Consider the following 19,390-nt stretch of genomic DNA (forward strand, 5'->3'; position numbering starts at 1 on the left):
ACATGCCTGGTGAGAAGGGAATTGGGAAATAAATTAGAAGTCAGGCTTACAGTACTTTTACCTCCTGCTGGTATCTCACATTCTCTGGGCTTACTTGGAAATAAGAGGACAGGGGAATCTGATATATCCCGTAAATGTCAACTTCTGGAGGTATCAATCAGGGGTCAAGAGGGGTCCTTGGTGGTATGCAGCTCAAAGTTCTCTGGTGTTTACTAGAGAGTCTTGGTTCTGTATGTGACCCCCAACTGAAGAACTGATGCTTAGATGACTGTCAGACACTGCATGCAGTCTTCAGGACAATGTCTCTGGGCTACAGCTTTTCAAGTTTGTTGTGAAGTGAGGTTAGTTGTGTTTTATAATAGGATAATATGCCCTGGGAACTTGAGTATATTATCCTGTTTTCCAAGGTGCCAGTTCCTTGGAAAATTCCCAAGTCAGACCGAGTATTGTGCTGTCAGTATGGCTTGGGAATTAGATGGATTACTCTCTAGCCTTAAGATGTAGACAAAGCTTATGTGCTCCTTATCTGCATTCCAGTCCCTTTAACATAAGGCACAGATAGTATTTTTTATCCTTAACAAGGCCAATATAAGACGACAAACTTTTCCCTGTATAGTTCACCGTGGAGTCTATGTTGACCTGTATCTCAGCTTCAGTATGTTTAAGGCGCTGTCACTTCATAGCATATTAGATCCCAATAGCCCCCTCAGAGCATCCCTACAGAGATAACAAATGGGTACATATTATCTTAGGTCAACTTATTGACACGAGATCATTCCTTGAGGGTCATACTACAAAATATGCATTTCAAATATTTGAGTTAAATTCATTTTAGTGCAAAAGGAATTTGTGAGTGTAGGATACTTTGGTTTCTTAAACTTACTGTTTACAGTTTTATCTAGTTGATTTTTTTTTTGGCTACATGACCTAAGAAAACTCATCTTTTTCTTCCAGGGGAAAATGTCCTGCTGCATTTTAGGGCACAAATGAGAAGACTCGTTTATGAATAGCCATGCTCACCTTTCATAATGTCTGCTCAGTGCCTAGCTCCTTCCAGCTCCTGGGCATACCAGGACTGGAGTCCCTGCAAGTCTGGCTCTCGATCCCCTTTGGCTCCATGTACCTGGTGGCTGTGGTGGGGAACATCACCATCCTGGCCGTGGTAAGGGTAGAACGTAGCCTGCATCAGCCCATGTACTTCTTCTTGTGCATGCTGGCTATTATTGACCTGGTTCTGTCCACTTCTACTATACCCAAGCTTCTGGGAATCTTCTGGTTTGGTGCTGGCAACATTGGCCTGGATGCCTGCTTGAGCCAGATGTTCCTTATTCACTGCTTTGCCACTGTTGAGTCAGGCATCTTCCTTGCCATGGCTTTTGATCGCTATGTAGCCATCTGCAACCCACTACGTCATACTACAGTGCTCACCCACTCAGTGGTGGGTCGTTTGGGGCTGGCTGCTCTCCTCCGAGGAGTTCTTTACATCGGACCTCTACCTTTGATGATCCGCCTGCGGCTACCTCTTTACAAAACTCATATCATCTCCCACTCCTACTGTGAACACATGGCTGTGGTCACCTTGGCATGTGGTGACAGCAGAATCAACAATGTCTATGGACTGACCATTGGTTTTCTGGTATTGATCTTGGACTCTGTGGCTATTGCTGCTTCCTATGTGATGATTTTCAGGGCTGTGATGGGGCTGGCCACCCCCGAGGCCAGGCTTAAAACCCTGGGGACATGTGGTTCTCACATTAGTGCCATCCTGATCTTCTATGTTCCCATTGCCGTCTCCTCCCTCATTCACAGGTTTGGTCACCAAGTGCCTCCTCCAATCCACACCTTGCTGGCCAACTTTTATCTCCTCATTCCCCCAATCCTCAATCCTATTGTGTATTCTGTCCGGACTAAGCAGATCCGAGAGAGGATTTTTCAAATCCTAAAGATAGGAACTAAGGTGAAATAATTGCTACTTCTTTCCTCTCATACTCATGGAGGCGTCATTTAAATATGGAGGACCACTTCCCATTTGTGAACAAGAAGTCAGATATTAATTTACAAGTCTAAAAGTTGGGCCTAATACTAAGAAGATATTTGTCAGGATCAGAGGATAGTTGAACCACAAAGACAACCAGCAATGACAATGACACCAGTAATAAGCACGTTTTTCCAGCACTTCTAATGCAGTTCTTCCAAGTATCCTGACATCAAGTATTATTGTTCGTGTTTTATATATGTAAAACAGACAAGACCCTTGCTTTATAAACCACATACAAAGTTACTTAAGTCTTCAACAAATACCGAGCTAGGAAGCTTATGTTATTATATACTTTATATTCAGTTTTTTTTTTTTAAAGTAAGTCCTACAAACTGGGTCAAAGTCACCTTAACTACAAGATTGAATTAATGTTAGCAATTGGAATTCTGCCAAAACTGCTTATTCTAATAAAATTTGTAGTGTACTGAAGACTGATCTGCATGCCTACTAGGTATGGCGACACCACCCATGAGAGAATGTGGCAAGTTATTGACTCAATGAAGGGAAATGAAGGAAGTGACTGCCTTGTGGGAAGTGGGGGCGGGGGGGTAGGGGGGTAGGGGAACTGTTCAAATGCTTTGGACTTTCCTTAGCAAAAGGGAACACTTTAGTGAGACAAAAAGTATCCTCTTCAGTAGTTGCTGTTGCTTTCATCTTCCTTCCTGGCTGCCAGCCTGATAAGCAGGGTTAAAGGAGCATATTTTTGGAGATAAGGAGGGCTGATAAGTATATAATGGAATCAGTTTTAGAATTCATGAGCATGCTGGCAAGAGAAAATAATCCTTAGGATTGGATTTTGAGGGTCAGTCAAGGGGGCTAGATTGTTAAGACCAAGTAAAAAAATTAATTGAACTTTGGGCGGCACTTTCTCGGGACATGGGATTTATCACCCTGGCAAGGACCCTAGGAAATGGAACAAACTCACTGCTGGGGTATGGAAAAAAAAGTGGCAATAGCTAGCTAGTGGTTGGCAAAGCAAAAATGCTTAGGTTGTTCTATAAGAAATGGAAGGGGCATATTGTAACATACATTAAAACATGTTATGCAAGGACAGAAGATGCTTTGGAGAATTAAGTCATGACAGTCTCAACTGCCTTCATGAATGGTCTGCGGACATGGGTACCAACACCATTAAATAGTTCACTGGCAATTCTCTGCCGATTATAACTCATGGTAGCAGAGGCAGTCACAGACATAGGCACATTGATAACTGGGGTATGAAGGGGTCATGAGTGCTGTCTTTTGGGCACTGTCAAGTTCATGGATAACTTCTTGGGGTTAAGAACTGGCAAGGTCAAAAGCCAACATCAAGAAGGCTCAATCCAGGATTGTGAAGTTAGTAAATGGATTACTAAGCTGGGAAATGAACAATATAAAGATGGGCGGCCAGCAAGACTGCTTACCGTTTATAACAGTGCAAGAGAAGATCAGAAGGTGCAAGAATGTAACTTCATTGGCATGACCGATCTCTCGATTTGTTTTCTGAATCTGTTCTTTTTGTATCTAGAACTCATTAAAGATTAAACTGAATCACTAAGTAGAAGGACCTTGAAAAGCCATGCCTATCATACCACAGTCATTACTCTAGTTCTCCAAAGTTACCCATGGTCATTTACCCAGGCCATTGTACTATGGGTGAAATGATTACCAAGAAATTAAGATTGTTGAACAGTTTGAGTTGATATGCAGAAATACCATATTCATGATATAGTTCCACTGAAGTAAGGACTCTAGAGTACAGGTAGAATAGTGTTGGAGAACTCACTGTATTCTTGTTCTACACCCCCATCCAGTGGTCATTTCTCTTGTCAGCTAGTATTTAGTTAGAATTATTGTACTGTGTCATTTTCATGAGATTTCTGGCCTGAAGTGGCCCTCCCCAACAAAATAGTAAAATAAAAGCATCCCAAGTGGGATGACAACTATTTTTCTATGGGATAGAAAAATTACCACTTGTTTCAGGAAAATTTTAACTATCCTGCCATGTACTATAAGTTAGTCCATAGAACAGTGATCTATCAATGGTATGTTGATGGCAGGAGTTCAGCAAGAGGTGATTTGTGTAGTGAAGGCCACAGTGAAGCATGCTATGGGTAGTGTGAGGCAAACCTTAAGAATTTTCAGGCACCTCCTGCTTTAGTATTTTATAGGTCCAATGGTCAGGGTTATACCAGGGTGTTTGCACTAAGAAAAAAACCTTGTGTCTGTTAATAAGGCCTGGTGAGACTTTGAATTCTGCAGGTAACAGTAGTTGTGTAATAATTCTGCTTTGGCCCATAAGCCAGAAGTCAGACTTCAAATTTTGCATGGATCCAGAGCAAGAAATATTTTAGCAGGTCTAGGTGGTTATAAGTAGTAGTGATATTTAAGTCTTCATAACTGGCAGACTCGTGTGTTAGAGTTACTACTGGTGGGAAAAGATGAAGGATGGAGCTCATGGAACTACATAGGTCTTGAGAAATAACTCCTGGAATTTGGTTCATGGAGCACCAAGCAATTATGTATCTAGAACTATCCATTTATGAATTGGGTTCATCTCACCCATCACATCATAAAGTCAGATGGGTCCTGTAGTCTTTTAAAACTGCAGTAATTTGTCTAGGATAAAAACAGGAGCAACAGGTTAAGTTACATGAGCAGGTATCCATGACTCATGTCATCTAACATTTGCACAGTCTTCTTTACACAGCCAGATGGAGAAAAAGGCCAGAACTGTGTACAGAAGTGTTGGCAAGTCCTGGCCTAAGAAGAATGGCAGATGCATTCAGGAAAGTGAAGAATTTGAAAGAATTTTGGTTACTATACCTGTTTGTATATTTTCCATGAGGCACCCAAGATAAGAATCAGTTGAAGTCTCTGGGCAGTGGCATCTTTCTGCTCTGGTCAGGGTCTCCAAGACTAGATTAGGAGGTCTGGGAGAGGGGCATAGAGGCAGATGGGAGTTGGGTCTGAATCATCTGTAGGAAGCCACCTTCCAGAAGAGGTACTGAAACAAAGTAGCTGAAGTAGTGCAACTAGTAGAGGCACTAGTAAGCCTTCAATGGTCACCTCAGGACTGGTATAATGGGTTATTGTATGGAGTGGCAAGACATTGTAGGAGACCATGTGTGGGTCCAGTCAGTAGCTGACTGACCAAACTTGACTGCTACTGCTGCCACATTTCAATGTCCAACCCATCAATGCCGAAACCCAGATACATTACTCTTCCAGGAGGCTATAGTTGACTGTAGTGGGCCTCTTAGAGCCAGTACTTCATATTTGTTAGATGTACTTTTTCAGGGTGTGAATTTGCCTTCATTGTCCAGATCCTTGGCCAGCACTCCTGTTGGGGGCCTCAAGAACATCTGATCTATGACAAGTTGTAACCCTTGCCTGTAGTATAAAGAAAGTAGGACGTCCTATACAAAATAGTATATAGAGATTACAACGTTGGAATTCACTGATGGCATTTCATTATCTCACCAACTGGAAGCAGCTGGCCTGTTTAACTTTCTAAACAGATAAAGCAGCTCAGACAACATTTCACAAAAGGCTAGCACCATCTTTGATGCTGTAGTATGTGCATTTAGTTATGATGCTCAAAATGATGCTAAGGTATCCAACTGGACAAATTTGAAGTAGGAACAAAGGGGTTGAAACAATCTCATTCTCCATGAGCCACTAGAAAACTTACTTCCTGCCCCTGAAGCCCTCGACTCAGATTTGGAGTTCCTGGTTTTCAAAGGTGGTTCACTCTGGTCAAGAGGACAAGGATCCCATTGAGCGACAAGTTAAACAGTAGTCCACAGTATCCTGACGACAGCTATGTCAGACCAACTGTTGAGTCATACCACCAGCACCAACTGGCCTTGATTAGTGGGGAAGATGAAAGGTTGCCTTTATGTAGTAGACACAGGGAAGACTATTAAACATGTACCAAAGGTCATATACTTGAACACTGTCTGGTACTCCACTGCCCCAATATCACTATTAGTATAATGTATAACATTCTCAAAATGATATTACCACGGGTTCATCCTGCTCAGATATGAAGGTCTGAGTCACTCCAGGTAAGCCAAGATTATTTGCAATGTTGACAACCGAGTGAAGGAACTCCAAGTAGTAGGAGAGAAGTAGTAAAAGTTGTGGCTCAGATATTTAAGAGACAAGGCTTATAGTTAATTCCATTTATCTTCCTCTTCTAAATTTCCCCTTATCAAGGAAGGACTATGGTAGTTTTTCCTGGATGTAATAACCCCTCACTGACCTTGGCAGTAAATCATGGGCATCCCCTCCCATCTCTGCCCAAGTTCCCATGGAGACTATGCAGGGCTCTGTTAGGCCAGCACTTCCTGGAAGTGACCAGCTCTTGGGTTTGTTCCACCTCATTCCCCCTTGTCCATGGTGAAAGAGTTTCAGTAAGTTTTCATCTAGTAGAAATCTCTAGAAGTTCCTTCTAGAATGGAATACCTCTGCAGTGGTATGTCCCAGTTTTGTGATCTGGAAGTAGGGGATAAGCCGTGTTGATTTTTTTTTTCCTAAAAAAGCTGGTCAGCTCTGGACTCAAAATGGATGTCATGTCTGGCATGTCCACAGTGTGTTAAGTTGTTTGATTTCCTTCCCCGACTGCTTTCTTGTTTTTGTTTGGTTTGCACTTCTTTCCAGCTGTTAAGGAAGTGAGCTTATGCCATTTTCCTCCCCTCTTGCCTCTCCCGCTCCACTCACCCTGGTCCGGATTTGGAGGTAACTGTCCTTATTCTCTGCTTCAGGTCGGTAGCAGACGTCTGGACCCGAGGCGGTGGCTGCGCTGGCCTCGCTGGGTGAGGAGGCTCAGCTGGTGCGAAGCCCCGGCCAGGAGCCCGAGGCGGGGCCTTGCCGGTGAGCGCTGGGCCGTGGGTGGGCGGTGAGGCCTCCTCCCGGTTGGCGGGCTGCGCGCCCTCGATGCAGGTATAGGCTCCGCAGAGCAGGACGGAGGCTGGGCCCAGGGCCGTGAGCCGGATAGGAGGCCGACAGGCCCGTTTGCCCGCGCAGGTGGCTGCTGGCGTGGTAGTGATGGAAGGCCCAGAGGAAGAGCTTAGTGCTGTCCTTCTCTGCATCGGATGCAGAGTTTGATGCTGTGGTTGGATATCTAGAGGACATTTCATGGATGACAGTTATTACAGAAACTTCATGGCCAAGTACTACCAGGAGTTTGAAGATACAGAGGAGAATAAACCCATCTACACACCCATTTTTTTTTTTTAGTTAATTTTTATTGTAGGTTGTTCAAAACATTATATAGTTCTTGATATATCATATTTCACACTTTGATTCAAGTGGGATATGAACTCCCATTTTTACCCCATATACAGATTGCAGAATCACTTCAGTTGCACAACCATTGATTTACATATTGCCTTTCTGGAGTCTGTTGTGTTCTGCTGCCTTTCCTATCCTCTACTATCCCCCCTCCCCCCTCCCCTCCCCTCTTCTCTCTCTACCCCCTCTACTGTAATTCATTTCTCCCCCTTATATTTTCCCTCCTTTCCCCTCACTTCCTCTTGTATGTAATTTTGTATACCCCTGAGGGTCTCCTTCCATTTACATGCAATTTCCCTTCTCTCTCCCTTTCCCTCCCACCTCTCATCCCTGTTTAATGTTAATCTTCTTCTCATGCTCTTCGTCCCTACTCTGTTCTTAGTTACTCTCCTTATATCAAAGAAGACATTTGGCATTTGTTTTTAAGGGATTGGCTAGCTTCACTTAGCATAATCTGCTCTAATGCCATCCATTTCCCTCCAAATTCTATGATTTTGTCATTTCTTAATGCAGAGTAATACTCCATTGTGTATAAATGCCACATTTTTTTTATCCATTCGTCTATTGAAGGGCATCTAGGTTGGTTCCACAGTCTTGCTATTGTGAATTGTGCTGCTATGAACATGGATGTAGCAGTGTCCCTATAGTGTGCTCTTTTTAGGTCTTTAGGGAATAGACCGAGTAGGGGAATAGCTGGATCAAATGGTGGTTCCATTCCGAGCTTTCCAAGAAATCTCCATACTGCTTTCCAAATTGGCCGCACCAATTTGCAGTCCCACCAGCAATGTACAAGAGTACCCTTTTCCCCACATCCTCGCCAGCACTTGTTGCTGTTTGACTTCCTAATGGCTGCCAATCTTACTGGAGTGAGATGGTATCTTAGGGTGGTTTTGATTTGCATTTCTCTGACTGCTAGAGATGGTGAGCATTTTTTCATATACTTGTTGATTGATTGTATGTCCTCTGAGAAATTTCTGTTCAGGTCCTTGGCCCATTTGTTGATTGGGTTATTCATTATCTCATTGTCTAATTTTTTTAGTTCTTTGTATATTCTGGATATTAGGGCTCTGTCTGAAGTGTGAGGAGTAAAGATTTGTTCCCAGGACGTAGGCTCCCTATTTACCTCTCTTATTGTTTCTTTTGCTGAGAAAAAACTTTTTAGTTTGAGTAAGTCCCATTTGTTGATTCTAGTTATTAACTGTTGTACACACCCATTTTTAACGAATATATTTCTCTGGTGGAAAAGTATATTGAAGAACAGCTGCTGGAGCGGATTCCTGGATTTAACATGGCGACTTTCACAGCTACATTACAGCACCATACAGGTGAAGTGACTGGTGACATGCGACCTGCTGCTCATGTTGACGGGTTTTCTGGCTTTTAAAGAAGTGTTTCTGGACTACAGAGCAGACAAGGAAGGCCGGGGACTGGACTTAAGCAGTGGCTTAGTGGCAACTTCCTTGTGCAAGTCATCCTCTATGCCAGCTTCCCAGAACAGTCTGCGGCACTAGGTCCCACATCCAGGCAGTGAACAGGAACATTCTGGATGTCAGTCTGACAGACTCAGACTACAGCTAATGACAGAAGAGTCCATCTCAGACTGTTCTGCAGCCCTTGGTTTGTGTTAAGTATCGACAGGTCAGAAACATGATGGGATCTTTGGACCCACTTCTCCCGACATGCCGTCTTGTATTAGTGTTCTTTCCCTCCCCAACTAGTCACCTCAGGTGCTTGGGTCAGGCTCCTGGCATCAGGCCCAGGTCAACCATTCCACCTGGGGGCCCTTCCCCGCTACATGTTGGTGTGCGTTGCTGCTGATCCTCATAAGGTCCCTTTCCTAACAACATATCTAGATTTCTGATGATAACCAGCTGCTGCATTTCGCCTAGCCGTCTCCTTGCAAAGTTCCTCATTGGCAACCTTCCATAACAGGTATGTGTAAAGCTGTGCTAAATGGAGGACAATATTAGCCCAATCTGCTGGCGTCATGTTCAAGTTGGTAATGGATTCGACCAAGCTTACAGTGAAGGGTGCTTGAGGACCATAGGTTGTTACAGCCTCTTTTAGCCGCTTCACCGTTTTGAAATTTAAAGTATGGTAAATTCGCTGCCCTCCTACCTCAAATACAGGGCATGTTAATACTTGAGATCCTGTCTCAGAATCCCAACTATCAACTGCGGGGGTTGGGGGCCTCCCAGCATATGGAGGGGGCCTTGTCAGTTGGACACTTAAGCCCTCTGGTGATAGAAAGGTGTTGTAGCAGTCTCCTTTTGTAACTTTCCCACTGATGGCTTTTTCCTGCTTTACACTTTCTTTCTCTGTCTGACTACCTTGAGAGATCTTTTACTTGAATCTTTTCCTCTGACTAGTTCGAGGGACCCTCTCTTTTACTTGAATGTTTCTACTATAGTACAACCCAAGAAGATAACGCCAAACAAAACTGAAACAGAGTGAAACAAAATTGGAACAACAGAAAATCATTATAGCCTTTCTATCCTCCTGAAATGTCCATCCGTCCTTTCTCCCTATCTGTTCCTCAGATGCGAGCTGTTTTTCTTCCATCTTACACATCTCCAGGGAAAGGCAACTTAAAACAAAAGTGAAGCAAAAGAGGAAAATGGCTACCCATCCTCTCGCCCTGCCCTCAGGGGCGAGCAGTTTACTTACCCTCAGTCACTCCCCGTTCGAGCCACCAAATGCCGCAGTCTGGCTGGGCACAATTTAGGATCCACTTGTCAAAAGAAACTAACTTTATTTTTAGAACCACACAAGCCAAACAAAACAGCATATGATCCTGGTATATATTCACAAATTGCTGTAGATGCAGTTAAGGCATGGAAGACTTTACAAGGACATGGAGGTTTACAAGGTCAATTATCTAAGATAATACAAGGAGCTAATGAATCTTACGCTGAATTTGTAGATAGGCTTATTCAAACAGCTACCAGAGTTCTTGGTAATACAGAACAAACAATGCCATTGACAACTGGCTTATGACCAAGCGAATTGTTGGTGCAGAGATATCATTAGACCATGGAAACATGAAGATTTAAACACATTAAATTATGTAGAGACATTAATGAACAAGAGCAAGTCATGGCAACTGCAGTAAAACAGGCTTTAGATGCCAGAGACATTAATGAACTAGGGCAAATTGTGGCAGCTGCAGTAAAACAGGCTTTAGATGCCAAGCCAAGAACATGCTACAATTGTGAACAAACAGGGCATTTTAAAAGGAATTGCCCCATCGGAGGAGGTTTTAACAAAACTAGGTATCAAAGGAGTAGAATACCGGGTATTTGCCCACGATGCTGCAGAGGGAGACATTGGGCTAATGAATGCCGTTCTCAAACCACCATAGAGGGTACTCCATTATCAAAAAAAACGAACAAAGACCAAGTGTTTATCCACGATATTGTGGAGAAAGGCATCGGGCTCCATTGCCTAAAAATGGACAAGGGGGCCCAATACCACAAATATACGGAGCACTGGAGGAACCCAGCAACCCCATCAGGGTAGTGCCCAGGACACATTGTCCATCAGATCCCTCAGACAAACCAGAGGGAGCGCAAGGTTGGACATCTATGCCTCCCCCAGAGCAGTACTAACTCCAGAGATGGGAGTTCAAATCATTCCCACAGGGGTAAAAGGACCTCTTCCCAAAGGAATAGTAGGCTTATTATTGGGACGCAGCTCTTCTACTCTAAAAGGACTCATAAGTCTGGGGTAATTGATCCCAATTATGAAGGTGAAATAAAAATTATAGCCAGTTCTCCAAACGGTATATCTGTAATTTCACCAGGAGATAGAATAGCACAGTTACTAATACCAAGCCTATGTGATAAATTTTCCAGTCGTGCTGTAGAAAGAGGTTCCAAGGGATTAGGCTCCACAGGTGTAGATTGGGCTATGCTGTCTTTAAATTTAGATTCTCGCCCCATGCTAAAACTAAATATTCAAGGACATGAATTCAATGTGCTACTGGGTACAGGTGCAGACCTTAGCATCATCTCTCGTCAAGAATGGCCAAAACATTGGCCATTACAACAAGCCACTCAAACGCTTCAAGGCCTAGGAGTGGCAACTAATCCCCATAGAAGTGCAATGGTATTAGATTGGAAGGATCCTGAAGGATGTGAAGGAACTATACACCCCTATGTATTGGATCATCTTCCTATAAATTTATGGGGACGAGATGTCCTAGATCAATTAGGTTTGACATTAACAAATAACATCAACCAAAATGCACCCACTATTATGACTAGACAAGGTTTTAGGAAAGGAAAAAGATTAGAAAAACGAAAACAAGGTATAGCAGCACCAATACAAATAGATCAAGGAACAGACAGACATGGGTTGGATTTTCAGAAAGGGCCACTGAGACAATAAAAATTACTTGGAAATCAGAAAGACCAGTATGGGTTCCTCAGTGGCCCCCGACTAAAGAAAAGATACAAGCAGCCCATGATCTGGTCAAACAACAATTAGTAGAAGGACATATACAACCTTCTGTATCTCCCCATTATACTCCCATTTTTGTCAAAAAGAAATCTTGCAATAATCTCCATTTACCAGATTTAAGAGCCATTAATAATGAGATGGTTATTATGGGACCTGCTCAATCGGGGATTCCTCAATTGTCTGCTTTGCCAAAAACTTGGTATGTTTTAGTTAGATAAAGATTGTTTTTTCAATTCCAATTCATCCTGAGGATAGTTCACGTTTTGCATTTACTATCCCTGCACTGAATCATGAAGGTCCTGATCAGAGATATGAATGGAAAGTACTCCCTCAAGGGATGGCTAACAGCCAACTATGTGTCAAATTTATGTTAACAAAGCAATCCAGCCACTTAGAAGTCAAAATCCTGAACTACAAACATTTTACTATATGGATGATGTACTATTAGCACACAAAGCTAAGAACACATTGCTGGAGTGTTATGCCACACTTACAAACTTATTAAAAAATTATAATCTAGAGATAGCAATAGATAAAGTACAATTAAGTTTTCCAATTATTTAGGAGTTCTGTTATCCTCAACCATGGTCCGTCCACCAAAAATTCAAATACGAGTAGATCAACTCAAATCACTTAATGAGTTTCAAAAGTTATTAGGGGGGCTGGGGATATGGCTCAAGCGGTAGCACGCTCGCCTGGCACGCGTGCGGCCCAGGTTCGATCCTCAGCACCACATACAAAGATGTTGTGTCCACCAAAAACTAAAATATATTAGAAAGTTCTCTCTCTCCTCTCTTTAAAAAAAAAGTTATTAGGAGACATAAATTGGATAAGGCCTTATCTAGGTATACCAACAGGAGAGTTGGGACCTTTATTTGATATCCTAAAAAGTCCATCAGATCCAAATTCACCCCGAATGTTAACACCTGAAGCAAGAAAGGCATTAAAAATCATTGAAACATATGGAAAATACGCATTTGGACAGAATTGATAGTACAATAAATAATAAAGGCAAACCTACCAACAAAAAATATTCCTACAGGAGTATTTTGGCAAGAAGGTCCATTATTATGGATACACTTATCTTATTCTCCTAACACTATTCTTACTAGGTATCCTGAGGCTGTAGGACATTAATACTCAAAGGAATAAAAGCAGCAAAGGGAGTGTTTGGAATTTCTCCCAATAAAGTTATTACTCCATATACTATGGATCAAATTGATGAGTTAGCTAATGAGTTAAATACTTTGGCAATAATCATGTGCAAATCTAATGTTTCATTTGATTATCACTTACCATCTAATCCTTTATTTGGTCATCGCATCCTGTAATTTTTCCAAAAATGACAAGAAAAACACCTATCGGGAATGCTCCAAATATATTCACTGATGGATCAAATAATAGTACAGCAGCAATAGTTACACCTGATCAAACTTTTACATTTTTTAGTACCCAAACAATCAGCTCAAAAGGTAGAGCTTAAGGCAGTATTACAGGTTTTTGTGATGTTTAAAGATTCCGTATTTAATTTATTTTCCGATAGTCAGTATATAGTTAATGCTATAGTATCCCTTGAAGATGCTGGTAGGATTTCCCCTTCCTCTACTGTTTTCTCTTTGCTTTCCACTATACAAAGTCTACTCTGGGACAGAAAAGATCCATTCTTTATAGGACATATCAGAGCACATACAGGATTGCCTGGAGCCCTTAGTTTGGGCAATGATTTAGCAGATAAAACTACACATGACATTTTCTCTATACTAGAAGAAGCTACAAATTTTCATAGAAGGTTCCATGTCAATGCTAGTACTTTACAAAAGTGTTTTAAAATAACTAAGGAATAAGCCATACATAATAGAACAATGTCAAAATTGTGTGACCTTTTTACCACAAGTTAATCTTGGAATCAATCCTAGAGGATTGATACCTAACCATATTTGGCAGATGGACGTCACACACTTGTCAGAATTTGGAAAATTGAAATATTTGCATGTTACAGTTGATACTTCTTCCGGATTTTTGATGGGCTCCCTTCATGCCGGAGAAAAAACTAAAGATGTTATAGCTCATTGCTTACAAAATTTTGCCACTGTGGGCGTTCCAAAACAGTTAAAAAACAGATAATGCCCCTGGTTATACTTCTACCTCTTTTAAACAATTTTGCTCATCATTTGGCATTACTCATAACAGGAATCCCATTACAATCCACAGGGACAAGGCATAGTTGAAAGAGCTCAAACTATTAAAATGTACTTATTAAAGCAAAAAGAAGGAATTGGGAAGGGGTATATATTCCCCAAAGATAAACTTAAAATAACCCTTTTTACTCTAAACTTTTTAAATTTGGATTCATTAGGACTCAGTGCTGCGGAAAGGCATATGTGTCCAAAAAATGTACATAGGCCCAAGGTACTTTGGAAGGATATTCTAACAGGACAATGGAAAGGTCCTGACCCAGTAATCGTCTGGAGTCGGGGGTCTGTTTATGTGTTTCCACAGGGAGAACAACAGCCGATTTGGATTCCAGACAGATTAACTAAAGTGATTTCTACAGACCAAAAAGATGCGATATCCAGAACTCCAGTTTGGTTATTCTTACATCTGCGACAGAACCAGAATGCTTTTTTCAATATCTGTTTTATTATTGCCCTTTCCCATATTTTGTTTTTTTGAGCTCATACAGACCTAGGTTAATGTTTTGCTGATCAGTTTTATTTTTTTGACTGGAGTTTTTAAACATTGCAATGGAGATTTCACCTGTAAAAAGTTATAAGGCCTTTACTATTATGTTATGTGTCGTATGTATTATGTGTGCACACTTGTTTTGTGTTTGAATGTACGTATGTCCATATGTCATATATGATGAGCGCTCATGAAAAAATGGATCCAGATAATTTTTTTTATTCATGTGATTTAAATGGTTTAATTTAAATTGGGTAAACAGCTGTTGAGGATTGTTTTAAAATATGAACAAGAAAGGAGGTTAACAGATCTGTTTACTTTCACCTTTCCTTTTCATTATATTTAATAATTCTCTTAAAGATAATGTAGGGGGAGTGTGGCTTGTGGGAAGCCAGTGGTGGCAGTTGGGCTCTGAGGGTTTTTTCCTGAGGAGCCGTTTTGTTTGGCTTGTGTGGTTCTAAAAATAAAGTTAGTTTCTTTTGACAAGTGGCTCCTGAATTGTGCCCAGCCAGACTGCGGCACATAACCACAACCATGAACCCTCCTCTTCCCAGCAGACTTTGCATGAGTCCTTTGTGCAGACTTTTTTTTTTATAAAAAACATGGGTCATAGTTTCAGTCCTTCACCCTCAATGGTGTTTTTGTTTGGGAGCATTTATCTAGGGAGCTACTGGAGCCAGCTGCCTGTCCTGCTATTTCTGTGTCTCCTGATCACAGCTTGTCTGGCTGTGAGGTCCACCAAGAGGGATGTCCTTTACCTAAAAGGTATGTGTGAAAGTCAACTCCTAGTCTTAACATACACGGTCCTTGTAACACTGTCTGTTGGTCCTGATATAGTCCTACTGTTTCTAGAAGTCTTTCAAGCATTTTTTGGAAATATTTTTATAGATGAATACTCAGGCAAACTTATTGGATATGATCTTGGAACTTCCATGATATCCACCTAAAGATCAAAGTATTATATGCAATGTGCTTTTGTCATTAATGCTTTAAAAGGTAAAAATGCTTTTCATATTGGTGCACCCGTTTCAGCAGCACTAGTGAATGTCTGCTGTGTGCTGTAATAGGCTGAAGTGACCCTGCGTCATGGCATGTCAGGTGTGTTTGTGCACGTTGGCTTAAAACCCTTTCTGTGTAAGCCAGTTGTTTGTGTTTATTAGGGTAAAGACTGCCATTTCTTCCCATCATATCTCCTGCCAAGATGGTATTCACTGGTCTAGCTCAGCATGAGGCAGCAGCTGTGGACAGCTTTACTGGTCGTGTGTCAGCTGTGGTTTACTACATTGTTTAGTACTGACCAGAGAACTTATGTCACATCCCTGGAAAGAAAACAGTTCAATTCCCCTGTGTAATTTAGTTTCTTTTTTTCCACTAAAAAAATAAATCTGCTGACTTTTCACTTTTGGTTTCAAAGGATGAGCTATAAGCTGTGTGTTTCTGTACTAGTGTCATTACTTTTTGTACCATAAGTAAAATTTGAGGTGCTTTGCAAGAAAAAACTGAACCTCACGTTCTCTTCAACTCAAGACTGTCCAACATTTAATCTTGAGGCATTTTCCTTCACCCACCTGTCCAGCCAGCTGTTCCTTCACTGCTTCTCTGGGCTCTGGAGGGGTTGAAGTCACTGCCTAACTCTGCTCTGCCATCTTAGACTCGTTATCTTAAAGCATTTCCCGTTTTCCTCCAAGTAGTTGAGGTTTTGTCTTAAAGGTATTTGATCCATTTTGAGTTGGTTTTTGTACAGGGCGAGATTCTGTTTCAGTAGTCTACAGGTAGAAGTAGAGTTTTCCTAGCACTAGGAGCTGAAGCGTGTCTTCTCCAATGTATGTTTCTGGTTCGTTCATTAATAAAAACAGATGGCTGTGGTTTATTCCCGGGTCCTCTATTCCTTTGGTCTAGATGTCTGTTTTAGTGCGAAAAATCATGCTGTCACAATGGCTCTATAGTTTAATACCAGAGGCATCACAATACTTAGTCTTTTTGCCCAAGATTGCTTTGGCAATTCAGGTCTTTTACGCTTTGATGTGTTTGAGTTCTGTACAGAATGTCATTGTTTTGTTGGGAATTGAAACAAACCCAGGTAAAAGGCATAGTTTTCCATCTTGTATTGTTTCCAGTTTCTTTACAGCAATATTGGGGAGCATTGAGTGAAGGTCTTTGGCCTTCCTTAGTTATGTTTATTCTGAGGCTTAATTTTTGGGAATGAGACAGTAGCAAGAGACAGGTAGCCAATGTAGATAGTGAGTGATCTGGTAGAGAAGATGAGTGCCAATTCCAAGAGAAGGAAATGAAGTGCTAACACCTCCAGAGCACCTTCCCCTTCCTCAAGGTCACTGATACCTCCGGGGAAATCGCTCCTCTCAAACACAGGAGTACCCCCAGGTGGCTTTTTTCCTGCCTTTGTCAGATTTCAGATACCTCTTCCTATAAAGGGGCAAACCCCTCCCATGGATACCAGCTCTGGGTTCCCTTCTGTGGGAGAGTATCAGGAGGCACTATTATGAATGGGATCATATTCCTTTATTTCTCAGCAAGTTGTTGATATGTAAGAAAGCTCCTGACTACTGCATGTTGATTTTTGTATCCTGCTACCTTTGCAGAATTTCAGTTCAAAGACTTATGGTGGACTCCTTAGGGTTTTCTAGGTATAGAATCATCTGCAAAACAGATGATTCAACTTCCTCCTTTCCTATCCATACTTTTACCTACTTGCTCCAGTACCATATCAAATGGGATATGGTACTAGTCTTGCTCCTAATTTTAGAAGCAATTTTTTCTCCATTTGTACATTGAACAGTATGTTGGCTGTAAGTTTATCATAGCCGTCATGTTTAGGTTTTTTTTAATGTAGTTTATTCATAAAATTCAATCCTTCATGATAGAAATTATCAAAGGGATGAATGCTATGAGAACCATTTAATTTTTTCCCCCTCCCGATTCCATCTATGTGTTGTATTGATTTGGATGTTAAACCAACCTTGCATCCCTGGAACATCTTTATCATGGTGTATGGTTTTTTTGATGTTATTGAATTTGACTTCAAGTATTGAGTATTTTCTGCATCTGTTCGTCAAGGATATTTGTAATTTGATTGATCCTTATTAAGTTTTAGGATAAGTATAATGCTGGTTTCATAGAAAGAATGAGTTTGAAAGAGTTCTTGCCCTATCTTCTAAATTAGCTCGAGGAGCATCCATATTAGACCTTTAAAAGCCTAATAAAATTTGGCTGAGAATCCATCTAGTCTTGGGTGCTTTTAGTGGTTATGTGTGATACTGAGGCTTAAACTCAGCTACCTTGCATAGCACCCATGAGGCCCTAAGTGGTAGAGCACTTAGTCTTTTTGGCAAGAGCTTGTCTCAAGGTCAAAAAAAGTCTGGTCTTGACCATAATCCTCTTGGCTTATCCTCCCAAAATAGTCTCCCAAAGAAAAGTCAACTATTAAACTTTTCATTCAGGCCTCCTCAAAGTGGTTAGAGGCACCGTCTTCAGAACAATCATAGCACAGGAAATGCATCACTAAAGCTGCTCAAAAAAAAATCTGACCAGCTGAATCTTACTGCTTTAAGTACACATTCACAATAACCAAAATAGTGATGTGCCTCCCAGGAATTTGCTAGCATTTGCCCGTCTTTGGACTGTTGCAAACCCTCCAACCCTTTCTCAGTCATGTGGAAGACCAGACCCAACTAAGTTTCTGACCTCCTATTTCTTGAATTCTCCATTTCCCTCTTTGAGCAGGGAAGCCTCCAGCAGCTGTGGCCAGATAGTGCTCACTACTTAAGCAGCAGAGGCCTCACTGGGCTTAGAACTTCAGGGTAAGTCAGTGCAGTGAAGCCAGTAGTGAATACTCAGACCAGCTCCCTGCTGGGGAAAGAAACTTGAGGGTCAGATTTATCCATTTGATCAGTTGATTGAAGGATTCATTTTGGTAAAACTTGTTCTCCTTGGAGTCCCTTCAGCGAGTTGCGATTTCAAAAGGAAGGTGGAAGGCAGGTATCTGAGGCTGCTGTGCTCTGGTACTACATGCCAGCCTGTGTCCACTGAACTTGGATAAGGACAGTGCTATGGCACTGTGGCGTCTGCCAATGCCTCCTGGAAATTCTGGGTAGTCTGTCTGGATCACTGCAAGTCCAAGCTTGTCAAAGAGCCAATCAAGCTTCTTTCCGGAATTCTGCTTTTCCCTTCTGTCCCAAGAAGTTGTAGACATCCTATGGGTGCCGAGACTGAAGACAAGAGCAGCAGAGAGAAGCAAACAGGCTCAGAGCACACTTCCTTTAACAGGAGCTACAATACAGGCCTCCAGGTGTCCTTGGAGCAGTGTGCAGATTGATGAGCAGAGTGTAACCTCTGCCTTGAGTGCAGCATCTCCAACACAGGGCACTGCTGTTGACAATGCTGCAGATACACTGAGTACACAGACATTTGTTCAGTAAACACAAAATAACCAAACATTTGAAACATGGCCTTAAGGTTAACGTGAACAGGATGGTTGTTATTCCAAGTATCTTCAAGGAAAATAGGGCATGGGGTTCACAGACATTATAGGTCATTCAGAGTCATTGTGTATAGACTACTTTGGATTCCACAAAACCAAAATGTTGAACATTCACCTTGCAGCCTTGGATTTGTCTATGTATGGACTGAGACAAAGTTTTCAAACTACAACTAGAGCAGAAATCCACAATATCACCGAGAATCAGGTCACAGTCCCAGTCCCCTTGCTTGGGAGCTTTTAAAAACGCATCTGACCAAAGCAGGTAGGCGAGATATGACTTGTAAGCGGGGAAGACAAGGTGGGGATGAGGAATGAGTCATGGAACCGACTTCTTAGCATTCCTAAACACTTTTGGGGAGAGGCATCTGTACCCCAAACTACCTGGAGATGTAGGAAGAAAAGCAGAAAAGTAGTTGTACTACTTTCTCTGAAAG

General features: G+C 41.7%; 1 protein-coding gene and 1 pseudogene across 1 annotated transcript; both read left to right on the top strand.

Moving 5' to 3' along the window:
- The first annotated feature begins 1,012 nt into the window (after positions 1-1,012).
- Or52m1 (olfactory receptor family 52 subfamily M member 1) lies at positions 1,013-1,966 on the top strand. Its single transcript, XM_076844030.2, has one exon. It carries the CDS (start codon positions 1,013-1,015, stop codon positions 1,964-1,966), a length of 954 nt encoding a protein of 317 aa, XP_076700145.2.
- A 4,992-nt stretch (positions 1,967-6,958) lies between these two features.
- Positions 6,959-8,826, top strand: LOC143388320 (ADP-ribosylation factor-like protein 2-binding protein pseudogene; annotated as a pseudogene).
- Positions 8,827-19,390: the final 10,564 nt, after the last annotated feature.

Source organism: Callospermophilus lateralis, chromosome 2 (assembly GCF_048772815.1).
Source record: "Callospermophilus lateralis isolate mCalLat2 chromosome 2, mCalLat2.hap1, whole genome shotgun sequence".
In the NCBI taxonomy this organism is placed as follows: domain Eukaryota; kingdom Metazoa; phylum Chordata; class Mammalia; order Rodentia; family Sciuridae; genus Callospermophilus; species Callospermophilus lateralis.